The 21,352-nt window shown below is 42.7% G+C and overlaps 1 protein-coding gene across 5 annotated transcripts in view; it reads left to right on the forward strand.

The window, feature by feature from the left end:
• The window catches only part of zranb3 (zinc finger, RAN-binding domain containing 3), an 86,266-nt gene that overhangs the window by 23,863 nt on the left and 41,051 nt on the right, over nucleotides 1-21,352 (forward strand). For all 5 annotated transcript variants that reach the window (XM_072671244.1, XM_072671246.1, XM_072671248.1 and 2 more), the window contains 6 exons: nucleotides 1,573-1,658; nucleotides 2,335-2,506; nucleotides 6,862-6,996; nucleotides 13,982-14,101; nucleotides 20,650-20,769; nucleotides 21,138-21,317. In XM_072671244.1, the coding sequence (XP_072527345.1) occupies nucleotides 1,573-1,658; nucleotides 2,335-2,506; nucleotides 6,862-6,996; nucleotides 13,982-14,101; nucleotides 20,650-20,769; nucleotides 21,138-21,317 (813 nt within the window). The remainder of the gene's footprint in view (nucleotides 1-1,572; nucleotides 1,659-2,334; nucleotides 2,507-6,861; nucleotides 6,997-13,981; nucleotides 14,102-20,649; nucleotides 20,770-21,137; nucleotides 21,318-21,352) is intronic.

Consider the following 21,352-nt stretch of genomic DNA (forward strand, 5'->3'; position numbering starts at 1 on the left):
AGAGGCTACTGAGAAATTCTGCTCGAGTGAAAAAACGGAAGAGCTCCTGCGATCAGCAGAGCTTTACTTGAGTAAAAACCGAAAGCACATATGTCCACGAGCGATGCCAAAAAAAAAAAAGTGTAGCTCGCCGGTAAGACTCCTTGCTGTTTGATTTGCCAGTGACTGACGCAGCTTGGATATACCATTTCTTCAGATGTGTCTTTCCCCTAATCTATACATATGATTCACTTCTCTCCTTCGACTCGAAAATGCCGTACTTGTGGCGTTTATGGAAGGGGAAAAATGAGCAGGTGTCTTAAATGTTGATAATATCTTAAATTGAGGACGGTATTTGTGTCTGTCAATAGATTACATGGCCAAATAAGCTCATTCTCCCGTGTGCATTTAAGAGAGCCACAGGGTGGGGGCGCTGTGGTAGCTCACTGTTGATGTCACTGGGGATGTCCCACTCTGTAAACAGGTTGGTAAAAAAAAAAAAAACACTGAGCCCACCGTAGTGAGGTTAGTGTCGCACTGAGTTTGACTAAACGGGTGTGATTTGAGCCTCAGTTAGTTGGAACACTAACGGTCTGTGCTGTGGTGTTTAGCCTGCTAGCTAACTTATCTAAGCCTGGATAGCCGGCTATGAGTCCAAACACGCCAGAACCGATGTCATTACTCCCAGTCTCTTGACTTCACTTTCTCAGACATGTGTTTTTATCATCAACACACCATTGGATACTTGGTGGATCTGCAGCCGAGCTAGTTAAGCAAAGGTTAAGCTTGCTTATCGAGTGGACTACACATCCAAAACCAAAGGACAAAACTTTTGTCCTGAGATTTCTGTCAATTCAAAAGCAGTCACTGGAGAAGAGAATTACCACTTGAGAACGTCTTCCGGGCGAAATGAATGGGTTAATATACATAATTTAATATAAAATCATAGCCCTCATTACCTCACACAGAACAGTGTCTAATGTTTTAAGCTTTTCTCCATCATCCCTCCCTCGAAAACAAACTGGACTACCGCGGCTAAACCAAACTGAAGGTAAACACACACAGGATGTCCAAAATGCATCAGGCAGATGTTCGTTGGAAACTCCTAATGCTGAGTTTTATGGTGAGGACACAGGAAAGAGTTTCTTCTGCTGACTCGTTCATGAAGGTCCTATTTGTGCAGGTGTCGCTGCACAGTAGAACAGTGCACCACCACTCCAGAGTCTGCTGTCGACAGGGGTTTTTGGTTTGCTTTACTAGCAATTCTATGAGCATTTGCCTTGTTTCTGTTAACTAAAACTGCAACCTGAAGACTCTTTCTTATTTTCTTCTAGGCTTCTCTTGCTTTGTGCAAATCGGTTCTTTTGGTTTTTAGAGTGCCGGCAGCTTTTAGAGATCAGTTCATCTTCTAGTCACCATTCACAGTAACAGACATTTTGTTCAGGGCTGACCAATGGTTTGTAGATTTGTATTGCTTACTGTATGTCATGCAAAAGATGCTATAGAAATATAATCAAGTGAACTGAAATGTCGCTTTCTTTTTCTCTCTCTGTCTTACAATTTCATCTCCATCTCTCCCTGTCTGTCTCTCAGCTTTTCATGCAGATCGATGCTCTCTACCCAAGGCGCTTTGGCACCTGGAGCGACTACGCCAAAAAATACTGCAACGCTCACTACAAGTAAATAAAAAAACCTCCCTTTAATTAGAAGTGGAATGAGATCTATAGGCCTGTACAACATGATGCTGCTCCATTTCAAACCCTCTAATTAATTACTGCTAATTATTTATTCATTTTCTAATTACTGGGAGCAAATTGTCTTGACGAGTAGTGTTTGAAATACAGCTTGGACGATTTCTATTAAGTTGGGTGACACCCAGCGAGTTGTAGTGATCCTTTACTGAAGTGAACCTTTACTCTATGCTTTGTAAAGACTGATGTTCATAAGGAATGCATTGTCTTCTGGCTTCTTGGAGAGAAGGAAAGGTACTGAAAGGTACACGAGAACCTGAGCACAGTGGAGTAGTTCAAGAACATGACCTGACTTGTCTGGGAGATAAAGAAGCCGTGCGTGTGTGTGTGTTTTAGCATCCTTTAAATGTAGATAGGTATATATGTTTACACTGGATCTCTAGAGCTTATTTGGTAAATAGGTCAGTCATGTCTAATGACATCTCTCAGACTTGTGCACACAGGTTGTGAGGGGTTCCCTACAGAACGTGGAAAGGTAGTGTAGTGGACTGATAGAGAGATAAACAGCATGAACATTTTAATGACCAAACAGTTTCTGAGAACAGAAGGGGCTTGAGTCAGCTCTGTGCATTTCTGCTGACCTCTGTGTGTACTGTCTGTGCAGGTTCTTCGGGAGCAGGCGCCAGTGGGATTGTCGCGGGGCCTCCCATTTGGACGAGCTGCATCACAGGCTGAGCGAGATTATGATCCGCAGACTCAAAGCCGAAGTCCTCACACAGCTGCCGGCCAAAATCCGCCAGAGGATCCCTTTCGACCTGCCCAAGGAAGCAGGCAAGGTACGTTCTAACACACACACACACACACACATACCCAAACAAAACTACCAACCAATACATCCTGCACCTCTATTTAATGGACAAAGCACCTACAAAACAGCACTTCACACACAAAATTGGTGGTATGCTAAAAGCTAGCACTCCCTCAAGAACAAACTGGGCCATCACAGCTGAACCAAACTGGATCTAAACACACATCAGAAGGGACAGTACCGGCTTATCATTTTACCTGTAAGCAAGAAAGCCAAACCATGGGGAAGTGCAAGGGCAAGACTAAAAGCTAACCTGGCTGTCATCTCTTTAGCTTGCCCACAGCACATCAAATGAGAGAACAGCATCACTATCCAACAAGACTAATAACAAGAAATAATAACAAAAAATAGTGCAGCATCTGTGGGTCGTGGTGGTGCTGTAAGCCAGACAATAAATGCAGAGCTCATCTTTTTTTGTCTTCTTAAGCCCACCATAAAAGGAAAATCATCAGGTTTCATTGTGAGCCAAAATAACTGGGTGGTAAATAAACTTAAATAAATATACATCGGGCATTTTTAGCCCCAACCAAAATCACATACTTTGTTTTATTCATTATTTTATACTCAAATGCATTTATTTTTGGCCAAAAAGTAGCTCAAAAATCAGAGCATCCCAAGTGCTGCAGTGAACACGTGTGTGTGTGTGTGTGTGTGTGTGTGTGTGTGTGTGTGTGTGTGTGTATATATACACAAGCGCTCACTTAGGTGTTCACGCATACACTCATGCTCACACTCGTGCTTGTTCAGTCGCACATTCATAAACACACTCAGACGTTTTCACACTCGCACCCGTGCTCGCACACACACTCCACAGCCACTTTGTTTTTTTTTCCTATTCCCTCACACACACCCATATGCTAACCCTCCAATCAGCCAATCTGAGCTGAGACAGAATCAGACGGCCTAAATATAGAGCTAATTACCTCTCTGTAACCGCCCCGTGGCCGTTGCTAGGCGATAGTATTCGATTAGCACTAATTATCATTTTATCTCACTTGTCCACGATCACACTTTTTTTTTTTCCTGTGTCTTCCCTCTCTTCCCCTCCTCCTCTCTTTTCAAACACTGATGAGCTGTCAGCCCGTTATTCAGAGAAGAAAATACATCTCTAATCGCACTTTGTTCTTTCCCAGCTTTTCCTCTTATCCTGCATGTGTGTGTGCGTTCATGTATTTTGCATTTTGGCTTTTCTTTCTCTTCCATGTGCACCTGCTTTACACATCATTCTGATTAAATGTGATGCTGTTGTAAAAGCACTGGCTGCAGAGGGTGCATCCCTGTCTGTAAAGCCCCTCTCACACACAAAACCCCGGATACTTTTTCCGGTAACGTTCGAGCTTTGCGTCATTCACGCATACAGCTACAAACACTTGCCATTAAGTTGCTGTAAAGGGATGTGACGTCCTCATCATAAATGACCTAAAGCTTCTTTGTTTCTGCTGTTTATTCTCCTGAGTGGCTCTACTGTCTAAGCGCTGGTCCTGTTAATAGATGATACCCTGCGATGTATTGACCCACACGTAGACAAGTGTTTGTCCCACGACCCAACAAATATTTAGTTAAGAGACGCTTGAACTTCACTCTTAAAAATAAAGGTGAACGGTCCAGTGGACTAAGGCACTGCCACTCTGATCCGAGGATCTCTGGTTCGAATCCCAGGTCATTGCCATCAGCAGCTAGAGCCTGAGAGAGCAAGGCCAATTGTGGGTTGATGGCACTTCCTCCCCCCATCGCTCCTAGCATGATGTTGGTCAGCACAGACGCCTGTTAGCTGTTGTATGGGAGCGGTGCTTTCCACTGAGCGTGCTGGCTACCTAGAAATGCTCATGCTGGCTACCGTTAGACAGTGGTGGCACTCGGGAGCACCATTACATTTCTGGCTGCTTCATTGGTCAGCTGTGATTTACTCTTGAGAGAGGCTCTGACTAAACTCCCTTTCATGTGTCCATGGTTGTATGTTGTTCTGAAGGTCTTCTTTTCTTCACACAACCTCTCGCTCGCTTTCTCTCTTTTTCATGTCTTGCTGTCACCCTTTCCTTTTCGCTTGCTTCAGCCCCCCCAAAATGCAGGCATCTCTACACCCATCTGTGTGTGTGAGACAGTGTGTGTGTGTGTGTGTGTGTGTGTGTGTGTGGGTGGGTGCCAGATACCAGTAATACAAAGAGACTCTTACCTGCTGCCGGTCCTCATAAATCACTCGCTGCACACACACTTCTATATACGCTCTGACACACACACACATGCACACACATACATATGCATGCATATACATACAAGGTGAGATTTTATGCACACGCAGGCATGTTCATCTCCACACACACACACACACAACCACACATACCACTTCAGCCGGTTAGCTTTAACAATGTGTGTGCCAGTCTTCTCAACCTGAGGTGAGTGACAGATGCCACTGCAGAAACATCCCACATAGCGATTTCAACTCCAAGCACAACCTTGCCAGTATGTTACCTGAAATGCTTGAGTGAAAGTGTGTATTTGTGTGTGCGTGAGTGTGTGTACAGTACCATGCAAAAGTAATAGGCATCCCCAGAAATGGTTTAAAATTCTTTTCCTCGTCAGCGAGTTTTTGTATGTGTTAGCTTGCTAACATTTGAATAAATGCCAATGAACATAAATACAGTAGTATGGATAAATTTAGCTTTATCTCTGTTTATTTATTTTCTCCCCAATTTGGATCATCAATTACCCAACCCATAAGTAATCTCCCCCGATCACATGCAGTGTTCCCTAAATTGGGAGGGTGACGTCTCCGACATGTGTGGAACCAGTCACCGCCTCTTTTTCCAAACTGCCAGCAATGCAACACCACTGGGCAACCAGCACGATCCTCTGGTCATAGTAACTGCTCCTTATTCCACTGGACCACTCGGGGCCCCTTTATTGTCCATTATGGAGCCGGAAGTGTCACTACTGTTCCATTGCTCAAAGAACTCCTTGTAGCACCTTAACTTTTATGTAAGTGAGAGAGAGTCTTACATGGACATAGGCTAAGTATCAACAGAAGAAGTCTTTAGGTAAGTTAACCAGAGTAAAAAATTAGAAGACTGGTCACTGGCTGAAATATGAAGGGGAGTTTTCGCAACGCTCAACATGTCGTCTGATTATGGATAAATAAGAGCCAATCAGCCTGCTGGCTACGGATAAAGTCCTGCTCCTCAACAAAAAGAGCCAATTAGCTTGCTGGTTACTGCCTTTGCAGGGCCGTTGGACAGTTCCTTTAAAAAACAGAATTAGCAGCTAGCATTCTCCTCTAAGCACGAGTGCCAGTTATTTTTATTAGATTCCTTGATGACTGTGCCATCACTGGGAATCAAACTTACAACCTCCTGATGACCAACTTTTACACTACTATATGGACAAAAATATTGGGACCTACAGGAGCTTTTGAAATCCCATTCTAAATCCAAAGACAAGAATAGGGAGTCAACGGTGGAATATCTAAAATGGATGAAGTTTCACCAACTGACTTGTTGTTGCAATGGTGGCATTCTGTCACAGCACCCCGCTGGAATTCAGTGAGCTCTCATTCTTTCACTAGTACTCTAATGTGTGTAAAGGCAGACTGCCTGGCTAGAAGCGTGATCTTCTACACCTGTGGTAGTGGGTCATTGATCATTAAAAGATGTGTCCCAATACTTTTGTCCATATAGTGTCTTTGTTTTGACAATAAATAAAAGCCCAAAGATTAAGCTGTTGGTGTCTGAGGTTAAGGTTAGGGTTTGGTTCAGGTGTAGGTATGGCGTGTTTAGCTATGGTAATACACAGACACATCGAGTGTGTGTGTGTGTGTGTGTGTGTGTGTGTGATTTATTGCACTGGTGCCGTGTGTTTCCATATTCCCTTGCTGCTGTCAGTGCGGCGCTATAATTGGGCAGGTCACGTGACCCACAGAGAGGGAGCTGATGTTCAGCAACATCAGGGATCTCTACCCTTCCACCCCCATTCTCTCTCCCTCTCTCTCTCTCTCTGTATCTCTCTATCTCTTTCTCTCGCTATTACCCCTTCTTTCACTTCCCTCTTTCTATTATGTCCCTCTCTCCCTCTCTCAGACAGTCTTCTCTCTCCTGTACTCCTCTTTCTTCTCAATCTATCTTTCCTTCTTGCTTTCTGTACCCCCCCCCCTCCTTCTCTGATGGTGGAAAGTAGGCCAGATTTAGCTGTATCATTAATTGTTCTGCCCTTACAATGAAAAAAGTGTGGAACAATAGGATACCATCACTCCTCTCTCTCTCTCTCTCTCTCTCTCTCTCTCTCTCTCTCTCTCTCTCACACTCTCTCTCACTCTCTCTATCTCTCTCTCAGGAAGCCAGTGTGACTTATGAGAAGTGGGAGAGGCTGATGCGGTCTTTGGACTCTGGAAAGTCGGACAGTGAGAACCCGTTCACTGAGGTGATGGGGCTCATCACACAGATGTACAAACAGACTGCGGTAGCCAAGGTACTGTCATCCATGTGTGTGTGTGTGTGTGTGTGCATTGCTATTATTTTGCTACATGTAATAATTTGACATGGTGGTCTGCATTATTCTGGACAGAAATATCCAACTTTTGCTGGATCACCCACCCACATCCACCCACATACACACGCACACTCCTCTGAAACTGCAACTGGTCAGCATTCTCACAGCACACTGTAAATGAAAATGGCTAGTGGGCGCATTTGCATATGACAGCCTCTCATGATGTCAGCATTGCAGAGGCCAATATGGTATACAATATGCTGTTTTTCTAAGGTTGGCTAACAGGGACAGTTCAACAGCAGTGCTGGGATCACTTTTAGTATGGCCATTTCTGAGTATGGCTTCTCTGCATTGCATCCAGTGCATTTGGGCTAATTCTGATCTCCTGAAATTCTGTCAATAAAGTGAAATCTCAAACAAACATCGGCATTCTTGTGGACTGGTGGAACATCAGTCGCAGCCTAGATGACCAGTGTGGACTTGGCATAGTCAAATGTCCCACAATACATTTGCAGAATGATTATATAGTATCCTTTCCTCCTTGGGAGTTTCGAAACTTGCCGAGCCTGTAGTTCTAAGTACACCAGTCTGAGCTTGGCGTACTTTGTATTGAGAATGGGGGCAGCCTTGTGTTGCTTATTTCTTATTACTCCAGAGGCTTTCTGTCCTGACAAGACAACATCACAGTGTAATATGATAAAGTATGTATGTTAAATAACTCTTTTAATTGATTATTATTAATAATTCCAATAAACATTTCTTCTGCCAATCAGTCTAGTTTGTTAACAGCAACGTTTTGGTTGCCAAGTAACAATGCAGCAGTGAAAGATTATTTCTTAAACATCTGTTTTTTAATAACTTGCCACAAAATGTAATCTTTCTCATTTTTTTAAAGGTGAGAAGGTCATTTCAGCTTCAGTTAATACAATAGATTTGGCAGTTGCTCCTGATTTTGTCAAAATGTCTTGATGAATGGACCAATCACAATGCTCCAAAATTAAAGTTGCCATTTTGGAGACACAATATTTTTGCATGACAGTGGCATACTTTATAAAAAACAAAAATTCAGGGACTGTTATAGATAGATATTTATCAAATATAGAGCTTATATCTATTGGAGATAGGGTGTCGTTGTGTGCTGACATTTGCTGCAGGGTTCCACAAGGGTCAACCTTGGTCTGGTTTTATTTTCTCTATACATGGAAATTTGATTTGTTGTTGTGATATATCTTATTGCTTTTATGCTGACAACACACAGCTTTATGTCTCTTGATTATTTTAATGCCGTATTTCCATGTCTTAGTTATAAAGCCATGACATGGTTGCTGTTGGTCCAGAATGCGGTGGCTCGGGTGCTTACTGAGACCAAAAGAAGGGAGCTTATTACACTAGTTAAGGCAGTAAAAGCAACAGGCAGTTTCCATGTTTAAAATTCTGGTGTTAACATACCAGGCAATGCATGGACCAACATATATCGCTGAACTAGTAGTCCAATACACAGAATTTAGGACACTGTGGTCCTCTAGTAAAGGGCTTTTAGTAGTCCGTAGGACTAAGAAAAAAAAGCAAGGGTAATGGTGCTGGAATGATGATACTTTCGGGATGAGTTGGGCAGTTGGGGATGATAAGGTGGGGCGGTGATCATCCAACATCCTGACCTCATTAACACTCTTGTAGCTAAATGTAATCAGATCCTCACAGCAGTGCTCCAAAATCTTGTAGAAAGCCTTCCCGGGACAGAAGATAGTAAGTTCTTTAACATTCGAGCAAGACAACTGACTGCAAGTTTGTCACTCACATGTACATGTACACATGCGCACACACACACACACACACACATTCACAATGCACATTTTCCTACATTAGCAAGAAGGCCAGCAGACAGCATGCCGTCGACCCCTGATGACCACCATGGCAACCAGCCCTTCTGTTCTCCTTCTCAGAGGTGATGGCATTGCCATGGGAACCAGCCATGGGAGGCCGGACCAGTAAAGACGGCGGCCATAACAGCGACCTTTTCCTCTGAGAACACCCCCATCCCCCACCCCTCTAGTTTTTAAAAGAATTTATTTATATAAAGGAATTGTTCAGGAAACTGAAGATGGCCACAAGTGTGGTACCTTGCAAATATCAGTGTTAGAATCTTGAAGTCTGAACTTTGCACATCGGTCCGGTTTTATAGATCAGTGTCGTTCAGTGTCAGAAACTGCAGCATGCAGTTTTCCTCAGTGCTGATTAGTGCAAGTGTCCATTACTTTTTTAGCTATATTAGCCTTTTATCTGCAGTGCAAAACTACATATTAAATCCATCTATTATTATTATTATTATTTAAATTTGTCAAATTTGGTACTGCCATCTAAACCACATGTTTGTAGCTCCCCCAGCGCTAGCAGTGCTCCCTAGGAGGGTGAGGACTCCTTTGATACGTGTGAAGTCAGCCACCACCTCTTTTCAACCAGCTAACAGACACCTGTGCCGTCATCGCTTTAGGAACAATGAGGGGAGACCCCATCTACCATCTACCCACCTGAGGAGAGCATGGCCAGTTGTGCTATTCTGGACTCCGGCTGCTGATGGCAAAGCATCATGGCTTGGGTTTCGAATTCACTATGACCCCCAGCCCATAGTGTTAGCACATTAGACCTCTGAGATGCTCTGACACTCTGAGACACTCAGCTATTATTTTTTATTCATTCTTTTTTAGCAATTTACTTACTTATACATTTACTGCAAAGAAGGAAAGGAAGTCCTGTGGACTTTATCTGCTATGTATCTAACGTGCTGTCTGGAGGAAGCAGAGGAAGAAGGCTTTTAACATTACTTACTGGAGTGTTAGTCCATCACTCAGACAAGTACAACAAGTATCAGCACCCAGCAGAGCTATCAAAACCCACTAACTACAGCAAACCGTGCAGACCACATTTGACCCGGACCAAAAGTAGCACAGCAGCAGTCAGAAAGCTAAAGGAATCACGTCCAGAGCAGTTCTGCATGAGCGTTCACAGACTCACAGCTGGTGCTCAGAGTTCCACAGCGTTAAATGGGGTTGATTCCAAGAGTAAAGTACATTTCTTGAGAGACCGTACAGGAGTATGACAGAAGCCCTGCATGATGATGCATTACCAAGTTCTCCTGGAAAGATTAACGTAGCCTCCTGCCCTGCCAATGATCTGGCGATCAACCAATTGTACTGAATGACAATCAGTGAACAGCATCGGCCCCAAAAACACTGAAACGCTTTGGCTGCAGTGAGCAAAGGTATGTATGCAGAAAACAGGGTCTCGAATATTATCAAAAGAACACCTCTCCAACTGTTGAGGGGTAGCTTGATTATGCTTTGGGTTTGTGTTGCAGCCATAAGCGATAACCATCTGTAATTTGCAGAACCTGGAGCTCCCTCGATGATAATAGTCTTGGTTCAATCGACCTCACTGTAACGTTATAGCGAAGCCTGTTAATCGACAATGGCTTCTCGTCCTACTAATCTACAACGTTTTATGTACCCACCTCAAATAGGCTTCAAATCGTACCCTTCAGCTAGCTTCTTCTTCAGAGTGACCCTATATGTTTTTCGGTCCCCATCATGTCCGTTTTCACGGAGGCTTTACGCTACTTTGGCCGATGTGAGGAGAGGAAGAGACACGTTCTCCAGCAGCGAGAGACAGCCACCCAAGTTGAAGGGAAGGCTCTGAAGCTCTCAAGATCTCAAAACAAGCCGCCGCTCTTGATGCGTTTTAACAGCCTCAAAACAGCCTTAAATTATAAATAATGCTCATACTAACACACACGCACACACACACACACACACACACACACATGGCAGTGGAATTAGGTCATTACTTTTAAAGCCTGGTGTGTAGTCTGGTGGGATTCCTTTACTCTATGTGTGTGTGTGTATGTGCACATGCTCTATGCCATTGTCCCTGTTGGTCTCATGATGTCTTGTTCATCACATTTAATCACTTTTATTGATTTATTCCCACTCTTTCATTTGCTCTCTGCCCAGAGTGTCATCTCCTTTCATATCCGGCCCACTCGCTTCTCTGACACACACACACACACTGCTGGAACACATGGCAGGATGTTGGAGGAATGAAATGCTGTGGAGAGGGGGTGCAGTATCAGACTGTGTCAGAAAGCGTGTCACTTTTTTTTTTTTTTTTTTTCCTGAAGTGTAAGTTCCTGGCCAGCTTAGAGTGAGCCAAGCATCGGTATTTTTACCCCAACAGCATCTGCTCCCAATTATCTTGAGACTGAGCCTCTCTCTCTCTCACACACACACACACACACGGAGAGACACTCGGCACACTGAAAAAGAGTTAATGCTGCTTCACAGGGAGCAGTTTTGGATACCAATTAAAAGATGTGAAAACGGCAAAACTAGGCTGTAATAACAGAAGTGGAACAGCGCTTTGAAAGTGAGGGGAGGAAGAGGCTTCCTCCTCGCATCTCACTAACGACCACTGTTAATGATACAGGCCATTCACACTATCGGCGGATCATTCACGATCAGTGGATAATCAAGTCCTGTAACGCTCGGGCAGTTTACAGCTCGATTCCGAGACTTTCGGGGATGTGAGGATGCACCTCTCGTCCCTTCCAGAGTACAGAACAACGCCCGATGCGTTTTGGAAACAAATCCAGTGGACCGATGAAGCTAAAATAGAACATTGACTCACCCTTTGCTGTTTCTCAAGACCATATCTTAAGGCCAGTTCCGTTATCATATTGGCTGAAGTGAAATTGCAGGGACGAGGACTTGATTTATCAGACTTCAGACATGGACATCAGCAGCAACACTTCTAGCTAGTAGTGGCTTTTATCAGTAGCCAATGGGAGTGTGCTGAAATACGATGCAAGCATCCAGAGCGACAGTAAACTTAGAGAAGGGGTAACCCCCCCCCCAAGAACTAGTGTGAAAACAACAACATTAACCCCAAATCACATTACAGTAAATACCCAAATTCTCAAATCTTAATTCATTTGCTTCAGAAATCAGTCAAAAAGCTGGTACAGTGTTTTTAATGATATTTAGTAACATGCTGTGAATAGTAGGGATGCACTGATACAGCTTTTTCAGTCCCTATACCGATACAGATATATAAACTCTGCATATCGGTCGAATAACGATCCAATACCATTGTTGATATTGATTAATAAACTGTATACTTCACCATGTGGGAGAGACTTAAGGCATCAGGATTGACTTTACATTAATTTTTACTACCTTAATCAAAAAATATAACAAATTAACACATAGATATAAATGGACTAAGTTGCTATTTCTTTATCACTAATATAAACAATGGTACAGGACCTTGGTACAGCATTCATTCAAATTCATTCAAAATAAAAAAGAAGTCAAACTTCTTAAAATATATTAAAATACATAAAAGGTATCAGCCAAAACTGAAAATAAGTAGCTTCACTTGTCAAACACACAAACAGTAATCAATCTTATTTTAAAATAATTAGCAAAATTCAAAATAGAATCTAGCAGCTGAACCTGAGAATAAATAAGTAACTTGGTCAAAAATTGCAAACATGTAAGCATTTAGTGCAGTCTCACACCAACCAATTAAAGTAAAAGGATCGGTTCTATAGATCGGCCTAATTATCCAATATCCGATCCAGCTAATCTTGTTAATATCAGGACTGATATCCGATCCTAACATCGGATCGGTGCATCTCTAGTGGATAGCCCTTATTTATACATTTGAGATAAAATTGAACCTATGTTATCACCTGCATAATGTCACACTTTGTAGCACTGTTCCACTCATAGCATGTTCTAACGACATGGAGATCTGGCTGAGTTTTGAGCAGGTTAACGCCTTTATGATAAACCCTAGTGGTCTGGACGTGGGCCTAATGATTAAAATGCAGACGTTTTAGTGCAATTTCCGTGCCTGGCATAAATCAGTGAATTCATAAGCAAATATTGGCTTGAAATTTCAGTCTAAACAGCTAAACCTCTAATGGCATTCTTTTTTGAATGCTTTGTACTCAAAAGGCCTGTATGTGAGCCCAGACAGCAGTTCCTCTCCCTTCAAACGACGTGCTGCTCAAACGAGCTGCTGAGTAATTTATGGTAGACACTGAATTATGAGTAGAAATTAAATCAATATTCAGTGCCGTATCCCAGCATCACCTAAATCCTATAAATACTAATTACATACAGATTCAATTAGGCTTATTTTAAATAAGTAGTTTGGGTCTGAACTGAACTTTGGGTCATTTTTGGTTCATGGGAATCTTAATCTGGGTTTCCTTTCTAAACTGTATTTCATCAGTATTGCTCTCCTCTCTGTGTGGAATGGGTGGTCCTACAAGTGTATATACATTAGGCATTTCCTGTGAGAATATGCCACAACTGCAGCCATGATTTAGAGACAGTCGGGAAGTGGCACAACGACAGAGCAACAAGTAACCAGTCGTTTCCTATAGGAGTACGCCGCAATTGTAGATTGTAGCAAACGAGTGATAGATCATGTTCATTAGTTTTATTTAGATGTTCCTTTCCTGTTCTGATTATTCACACAGCTTATGTAATGTACGTAGTATACACTTTATGAAACCAGGTTGCATTATAAAGTTTGTTTAGCTTGCTAATTAGTGCACAGAGACTTACCTAGCCGAGAGCTTTTCTGTTGAAAAATAGGCTCTTCCGTGTCCTGCGAGGGGCAGAGATGAAGTTGGCCAGTTCTGTTTAGAACAGTATTGAAATGCAGGGAGGAACTAGATGTAGGGCATTTAAACAAGACACTGCAGTGCAATACTAAATACAGCCTAATAACTACAGCATCGTATAGTGATTAATGCAGGACGAGACCATGTGAGGCAGTGCTAATTTCTCTCTCTGGGTCTTTCTCTTTCTCTCCCTCTCCCTCTCTCTCTCTCTCTATCTCTCTCTCTCTCTCTCCCTCTCTCTCTCTCTCTCTCTCTCTCTCTCTCTATCTCTAGGCAGGAGCAGTGAAGGACTACATAAAGATGATGCTGGAGACGGAGCAGCTGAAGTTTCTGGTCTTTGCTCATCACCTCAGCATGCTCCAGGCGTGTACTGAGGCTGTCATTGAGGCCAAGGTACTTCAGCTCAGGGAAACTGTATATATATATATATATATATATATATATATATATATATGTCTGTGTGTGTGTGTGTCTGTCATGAGCCCTGCTCATCCGCCTAGCAACCAGCTAACCCATACTAACACGCTCCAGGCCACGAAAGATCGTAAAAACTGTAGGAAGTGTGTCCGTGAGTAAGCATAATTAGACATAACTGTGCAAGTATTGAGAAAGGGAGACCGGGAGAAAGGGAGGGTAGAGGGGACAGTGACAGAGGTGCGGGAGAGACACAAGACATGGAGAAAGCGAAATACAGGTGAGAGGTGTGTGTGTGTATAACATATATTAATATATATAAAATTATATGGGACGTAAAAAACTTTATCATGGTCTCAAATATGTGTGATTAAGACTTTCTCACCGTCAGAAGTATTGTGAATATGTTATAAAGTTACCATAGAATGCGAGTAAAATATTGAGTATTTCAGTTGCTTCTTCCAAGTATAACGATAACCGTGCATTCACACTAGCAGGCGACAGAACGACAAGCAGTCTGTCATTTTGATATGGGAATACGCTGCGATTGTAGCAACGAGAAAGCAACATGACGACAGAGCAACAAGTAACTAGTCATTTCCTACGGGAGTATGCCACGCTTGTAGCCACGATTTAGGGACAAGAGATAAGATGGCAGAACAACAAGCAACCAGTCATTTCTTTTCGGAGTACAGCGCTATTGTAGCTGTGATTTAGCAACAAGCGGTAAGCAACACAGTGGCAGAGCAGCAAGCGAGCATTAATTTCCTGTGCTAGTATACCATGATAGAAGCCATGATTTAGAGAGAAGCGACACAACAGCAGAGCGACAAACGACCAGTCATTTCCTTCCGAATCCTCATTAGAGTTTAGTGTTTTTAAAACACAAATAATGAAACATATGTAATATTTATTTTTGCTGTTAACATTTCTTGTTAGAATGTGAGCGGCCTCAAACACACAGATGAACTTGGGCCGACATAAGCAACTTGTCGTCTGCCAGTTTAAAACGCATGGGTAGGTTTGTGACTTTGATTGGGGCAAAAAAATGCACAGATACAGTTTGAGGAGTCTGTTTGCCGCCCTGTTATCCTGCCTCAGAATGAAAGATGCTAATTTCACTTCCTTGGTGGGCTCTTCTCCCTAAAAGGGAGCTTCAGTGGATGGCGCTTCCTTAAACTGGATCTTCCTTGGATATCAATTTCCTGAAAGCCGCCTCCATTAAAAGCCTCCTTCTCTGAACGCCTCATCCCTGAATGGCTTCTCTGAATGGAAGCTTTTTTCGGTGGTGCTTTCCTGAATGTAAGGTGTCCTTGGGTGGTGCTTTCCTGAATGTAAGGTGTCCTTGGGTGGTGCTTTCCTGAATGGAAGGTGTCCTTGGATGGTGCTTCCTTGAATACCACTTCTCTGATCAACTTTTGAGGATCCTACCGAAAGGAACTCAGTGCTGATCTCAGAGCGCTCATACCCTTTCATTAAGGGGCACTTCTTAGGAGGGGCGCTTCCTTGAAGGGGAGAAATTCAGGGGAAATGCTCCACTTGCTCCAAACCAGACCAGTGTATTTCTAACTCCCAACATCTTCTTTATTGTCTTGAAAACAGGCAGTTCAGGTTATACTTTTTACTGCATTAATGTTTGTGTGCATTTATTACAGTGTGTGCAGGGAGCTGTTCTGCAGGGGGCTTGTTTTGCAGCGATGTTACAGCAGGAAGCTATTTACTTACCACCATGGCACCAAAAATGAAAGAAAGATATCGTAATTGTACATGGTTATTGTAATTATTAAAATCAGAAGCAGTAGGGCGATCACTGCATTGTATAATGTGATGTATCATCCAAAACCAGAAACTGTTCCATTCCCAGCATGGGAGTATGGGAAGGAGCAATGAACAAGAGAGTGGTTATGTGTGTGTGTAGGGGGGTGGTGGTGAGTGGAGTAGAGGTAGAAAGAAGATGAGAAAGAGAGCCGTGTGTTTGAAGAAAGCAGCTCATTCTACTGCAGGTCTCTTCTCTAACACTGTGCTTGCAAACTCAGCCCTGTCAGGAGTCACTTCACATTACATACATGCACACTTACAAATAAGTGGAACCAGAATTGGTTCTTCTATGGAAGGGGGGGGGGGGCAATCTTGGTCCTGGAGATATATCACATCCTGCTTCTGATGTACAAATGCTCCTGCAGGCCAGTGGTAGGGTGGTAGATCTGCCGGAGCAGGTATAGGCACCTCTGCTTCATCTACATTTAAAATGGGGGCAGGTTAAGAGAGATAAGGAGGAAGGAAAGTGAAAGCATTGACTGGTAAACTGTGTTTTAAGACGAGGGGTTGAAAGAACAGTCATGGAGGGACTGAGAGATGGATCTCCACGGCACTAAATGATCTACCAATCCACCTAATACCAGTCTGGTCACAAGGGTTGAGTGTTCACAGCTGAGTGTGAGACTAGGAGCACGACTGCAAAAGCTCGGAGAGATAAGGCAGGACAAGGGTATGGTTGTAATGTTAAAAGTAGAAGCCAGTGTAATTGATGGAGTATGAGTATGATGCATGCTGACTGCTTGGTATGAGTAAGGACTCTAGAGGCTGAATTTTGAATGAGAGATCCATTTACGGTTTTACCAGAAATGCTAACGAAAAGGGAATTGCAATACTCCAAATGCAATGGTTATGAAAGCGTGGTCGAGAGTTTCCGCTTCTTTCAGAAAAATGTCAAAAACTTAAAGCGGCACGATGTGATCATTTCTGCCACTAGAGGTCGCACTAGAACACTGGCGTCTCAGGCCAAAACAAATACTTCATATTCAGCCACGCCTCCCTTCTCCTGTTCGTGTTCTCAGCACGGCATTACAGCCCAGAGAAAGCGGCTACTACATGCAAACGATCTTACTAGTGTTTTCAGCCCCTATTCACAGAGCCTTGACCATCAGAGCATGCTGGGTGCAAACCGCACCAACCTATTGTCTCAGATAAAGACAGTTTTAATACATGTATTACTAGCTAGTTAGCTATTGAACTGTTAAATTTGGCAAAGCAAGCGAAGGCTGCTAATGGTGCTACTGCTAATTGATATTGAAAGCCATCTGTCCCCACAGATTCAGTGAGGTCCTGAGTTCTGCAGCTAGTCTCACCTGTGCGGCTCAGATCGGCACTGGCCAATACTCGCATTACTAGCTATAAGGGATTAGATTAGATCGGGGATGGGGGGGCTTTTTGGTCACAATAAGAAAAGATAAATTTGGAGAAGAAAGGAAGACATGGGTGAAAATCATAGCTGGCTACAAAAAGCGTATACAAGCTCGTCCACTTGCCAATGGCCAAGGGAGTTACTAACTACTGCTGCAAGCTGCTCAAACTTCTGCATTGTTTTTTTTTTTTTCATTTTTCTTAAAATATTAAAAAACGTGTCGTCTTTAACTTTAACATCTACATCTTTCAAAAATCAGGTCAAATGTTTTATCCGCTTAGCTTTTCACAGTAACAAACATTTTCTACCAGGGGTGCCCAAACTTTGGCATGTCCCTGAAGGCTCTTTAAAGAAGGGGAGTCCTCCATTCAAAATGAATACTAGTGACTAATGCCTAAACAAGCAGCTTGCGATGGCCTAGCCCAAACCAAGCCGAGCTGCTACTCGCGCGCCCACCGTGTGTGTAGGATTGCTGGAGCTGGTTGAACAGACGCTGTATATGCGTGGTAAGAGGGTTTCATATACACTGTGACTGCCTACGGCGCGATCGTCACGGAGTCATTCACTGCGGCGCAAACGAACAGTTCATACAATCATTATGATTCATATGATTCGCACCTCGCCCCGTGCCGAACAAACACTTTGCAGAAAGTGAGAGGGCTGGAGGCTGCAACAAGTGTGTGTGTGTTTTTTTTTTTTTTTGTTATTTTTTTAATAACAGATGTCTCGCTATTCTAATGAGTGCGTGTTTTCTCATTCGCATCTTTCTCTCACGCCACACCGTTCTTTGGCCAGCAGGGTGATTTTACTTCATTTATTCCTCCTCCCCCTCCACAGGGGCTTCTTTTTTTGGACTCTTCTCGTTAATTGGTGCTTATGAAATCTTAAGGGGAACAAGAGCATTCGCACCAGGAGGTGCGATCGCACACAAACACACACACACTCTCTTTCTCAGACTCTCTCTCACACCCCTCGCACTCTGTGAGAGAAGAGGGAAAGGTTGGGGAAGGAGTGAAAGCAAGTGGAGTCAGGCAAAGTTTGATAGTTTTGAAAGTTGCCGTTCGTGGTGGGCGATTATGGAAACTGTATAGGAGATGATTCGGACATTCTCTGCTTTCACACGCTAGTCATGCTAAGAAACATCTCCTCTACTGGTCAAAAGTCAGGCAAGACTGAGGATCGCTGGTTCGAATCCCGGGTCATGCTGCTTGCCATCAGTAGACAGAATCTGAGAGAGCACAACTGGCCTTGCTTTCTCAGCTGATGGCGTCTGTTAGCTGTTGTACTGGAGCTGGGAAGCCACGCTTTTCTCCGAGCACGCTGCTACCTAGCTACATCAGCGGCAGCTCGAAAAGAGGTGATGGCTGGTGCTGTTTTTGTTGTTGTTGTTGTTGTTGTTTTTTTCCCCCACAGTTTTTAGTTAATGTTTTTATCCCCAACTGCCCTGGTAGTTTACTGCTTACCTTTGTACCATTTGACGTCACTGGACTTAGTACCATTTCAGCAGGGGTTTGGGCAATATATTGTAAATATCAATATATTCAAAACTATATATATATGTATGTGTATATATATATATATATATATATATATATATATATATATATATATATATATATATATATCTTAGATAGACAGTTTTTTTTACAGGTATTTACTATTTAGACATGTAGCATGCTGTGTTTTTGATGTTGCAAATGATGCTGACAATTTAACATCACTTTGTTAAGGATTTCATCAAATCATATCGTAAATCTCTTTACGTATCACTGGACTTGGACTCAGTTTAAGTGCCAGTAAAACCATTGGAAATATTGCAGGCGTTCTAAAACTTTTGACCGGTGGTGTAAAACAGGCTTTTAATTCATTATTAACTGATTGTTCATTTGTTTTGCTGGCAGAGTTCTTCTGCGGTTCTGATCATATCCACCTGATTCTTACATTCAGACTGTTGTGAGTGTTAAATAAAAAGAATAAAAAGAATGTAAAACTGTTGATAAAAAGTACTGTTGCTCAACACAGACTTTTTGTTGGATATATTAAATGAAAACAAGCCTGTCGCTGCTTTTGGTAAACTAGGAAATATGTTTACCCTATTGGGCTTTTCTGAATTTTCCATTCATACAGAATGTGTTTCCAAAATAATCGGACAAAAATCTGATTCTGGCAATAATTCACTTAATGTTGGAACGTTTACAAGCATGTGAGCTATCTGATCATGAGAAGACTCATTAGAAATAACAGAAAACATGCAGTAAAAGCGCATTATCAGATATACGCTGGCATGCGAACATTTTGGGCACCGCTGGTAACAGTTCAAGCTGAAGCATTTCTTGTATATATAGCCAGCTAAGAGTCTTTCAAATTTTTGTATAGGGGATTCATTCTTCTTTGGAAAAGTGGCAAACTGCAAGGCAATACTGGACAGTGTAAATAGCAGTACCTTTAAAATGGTACATACAGAGTGTTCTGTTCCTTAATCAACATATTGCCAATTAATGTAATGTAATTTCTTTGTACTTTCATTTATATTCATAGATTCATAGATAGGGTTGTCACAAACTGCCTTTCTGAACAGGAAAACACATAATATTAGAAATATACTTTATACAACAAGTGTATCAGTCTGAATAGCATTCTGCATACACTAGCTCGCTTGGATAGTAGCATAGCGCATTTTCCTTGTTTCATACAGCACATAGAAAGATCCAATTCTACATGTAAATATATTTGACCATGCCAAATGTAGCCATGCATACATCGTAACTACTCCGGCAGCCGGTGGTAAACCCGAGGTAAACCCTCTGAATCAGTTTGTATAAATAGACTCTGTGTTTACTCTGTGTTACTGGCACTAGTGACCATGTTTGACAGATTATGTGGTATGCTTGGACCATGAACCCTTCCTTTCCATCTCCATACTCCTATATATACAGTCATATCAGAATATTATGATCACCCCTGGTTTGGAATGAACTCGGCCGGTCATACCATACTTAGCTCCACTCACCATATAGGAGCACTGTGTAGTTCTATAATTACAGACTGTAGTCCATCTGTTTCTCTAAATACTTTGTCTTTAGCCTCTATTCACCCTGTCCTTCAGTGGTCAGGACCTCCACAGTGCAGGTATTGTTTGGGTGGTGGGTCATTCTCAGCACTGCAGTGACACTGATACCAACATGTGTGTAATGACCAACACGGACTGCGTAGCAACAGATGAGCTTCTGTCTCTGACTTTACGTCTACAACATGGACCAACTCGGTAGGAGTGTCTGATAGAGTGGTTTGAAGTTTGAGATTAGTAACGGACTCAACTTTCTCATCATTCTCTCCCTCATAGGCTGGTTATATCCGGATTGATGGCAGCGTTCCTTCTGCCGAGAGGATCCAACTGGTCCATCGCTTTCAGAATGATCCAGACACCCGAGTGGCTATTCTCAGCATACAGGCAGCAGGACAGGTACACATACACACCCATACCCGAGCGAGCACACACTTTCTTTTAACAGTTCTTTCCCCACTTCATTTGCACAGTTTTATTTTCTATAAAGCGCTTTTCATGCTAATTTGTCAGTGAAAGGTGTTATGAAGCCCAGACGTTGTTGTTTTTGTTTTTTGTTTTTTTGTTTTTTATTTCTACCGCCCCAAAAGCTCTCATTTCAAGAAAAGTCAGACAAACTTTTTTATGTCAGTACATTCTGTCTTATAATTTGTTTAGTTATTTTTTCCATAATAGTTTTTTTTAGGTCTTACTTAAACCATCTGTAGTTCAGCCTGGGGTTCTGAAAGCCTTTGTGAATGAGCTGAACTGTGTGTGTGTTCTCTCAGGGACTGACATTGACGGCTGCATCCCATGTAGTGTTTGCTGAGCTCTACTGGAATCCGGGTCATGTGAAGCAGGCAGAGGACCGCGCCCACCGCATCGGCCAGACCTCCTCTGTACACGTCCACTACCTCATCGCCAAAGGAACCTTCGACATGGTCATGTGGGGCATGCTAAACAGGAAGGTGGGTCCATTAGACAGTAGGCCTGGTAGCTCATT

This window comes from Salminus brasiliensis, chromosome 25, assembly GCF_030463535.1.
Source record: "Salminus brasiliensis chromosome 25, fSalBra1.hap2, whole genome shotgun sequence".
Taxonomy (NCBI): domain Eukaryota; kingdom Metazoa; phylum Chordata; class Actinopteri; order Characiformes; family Bryconidae; genus Salminus; species Salminus brasiliensis.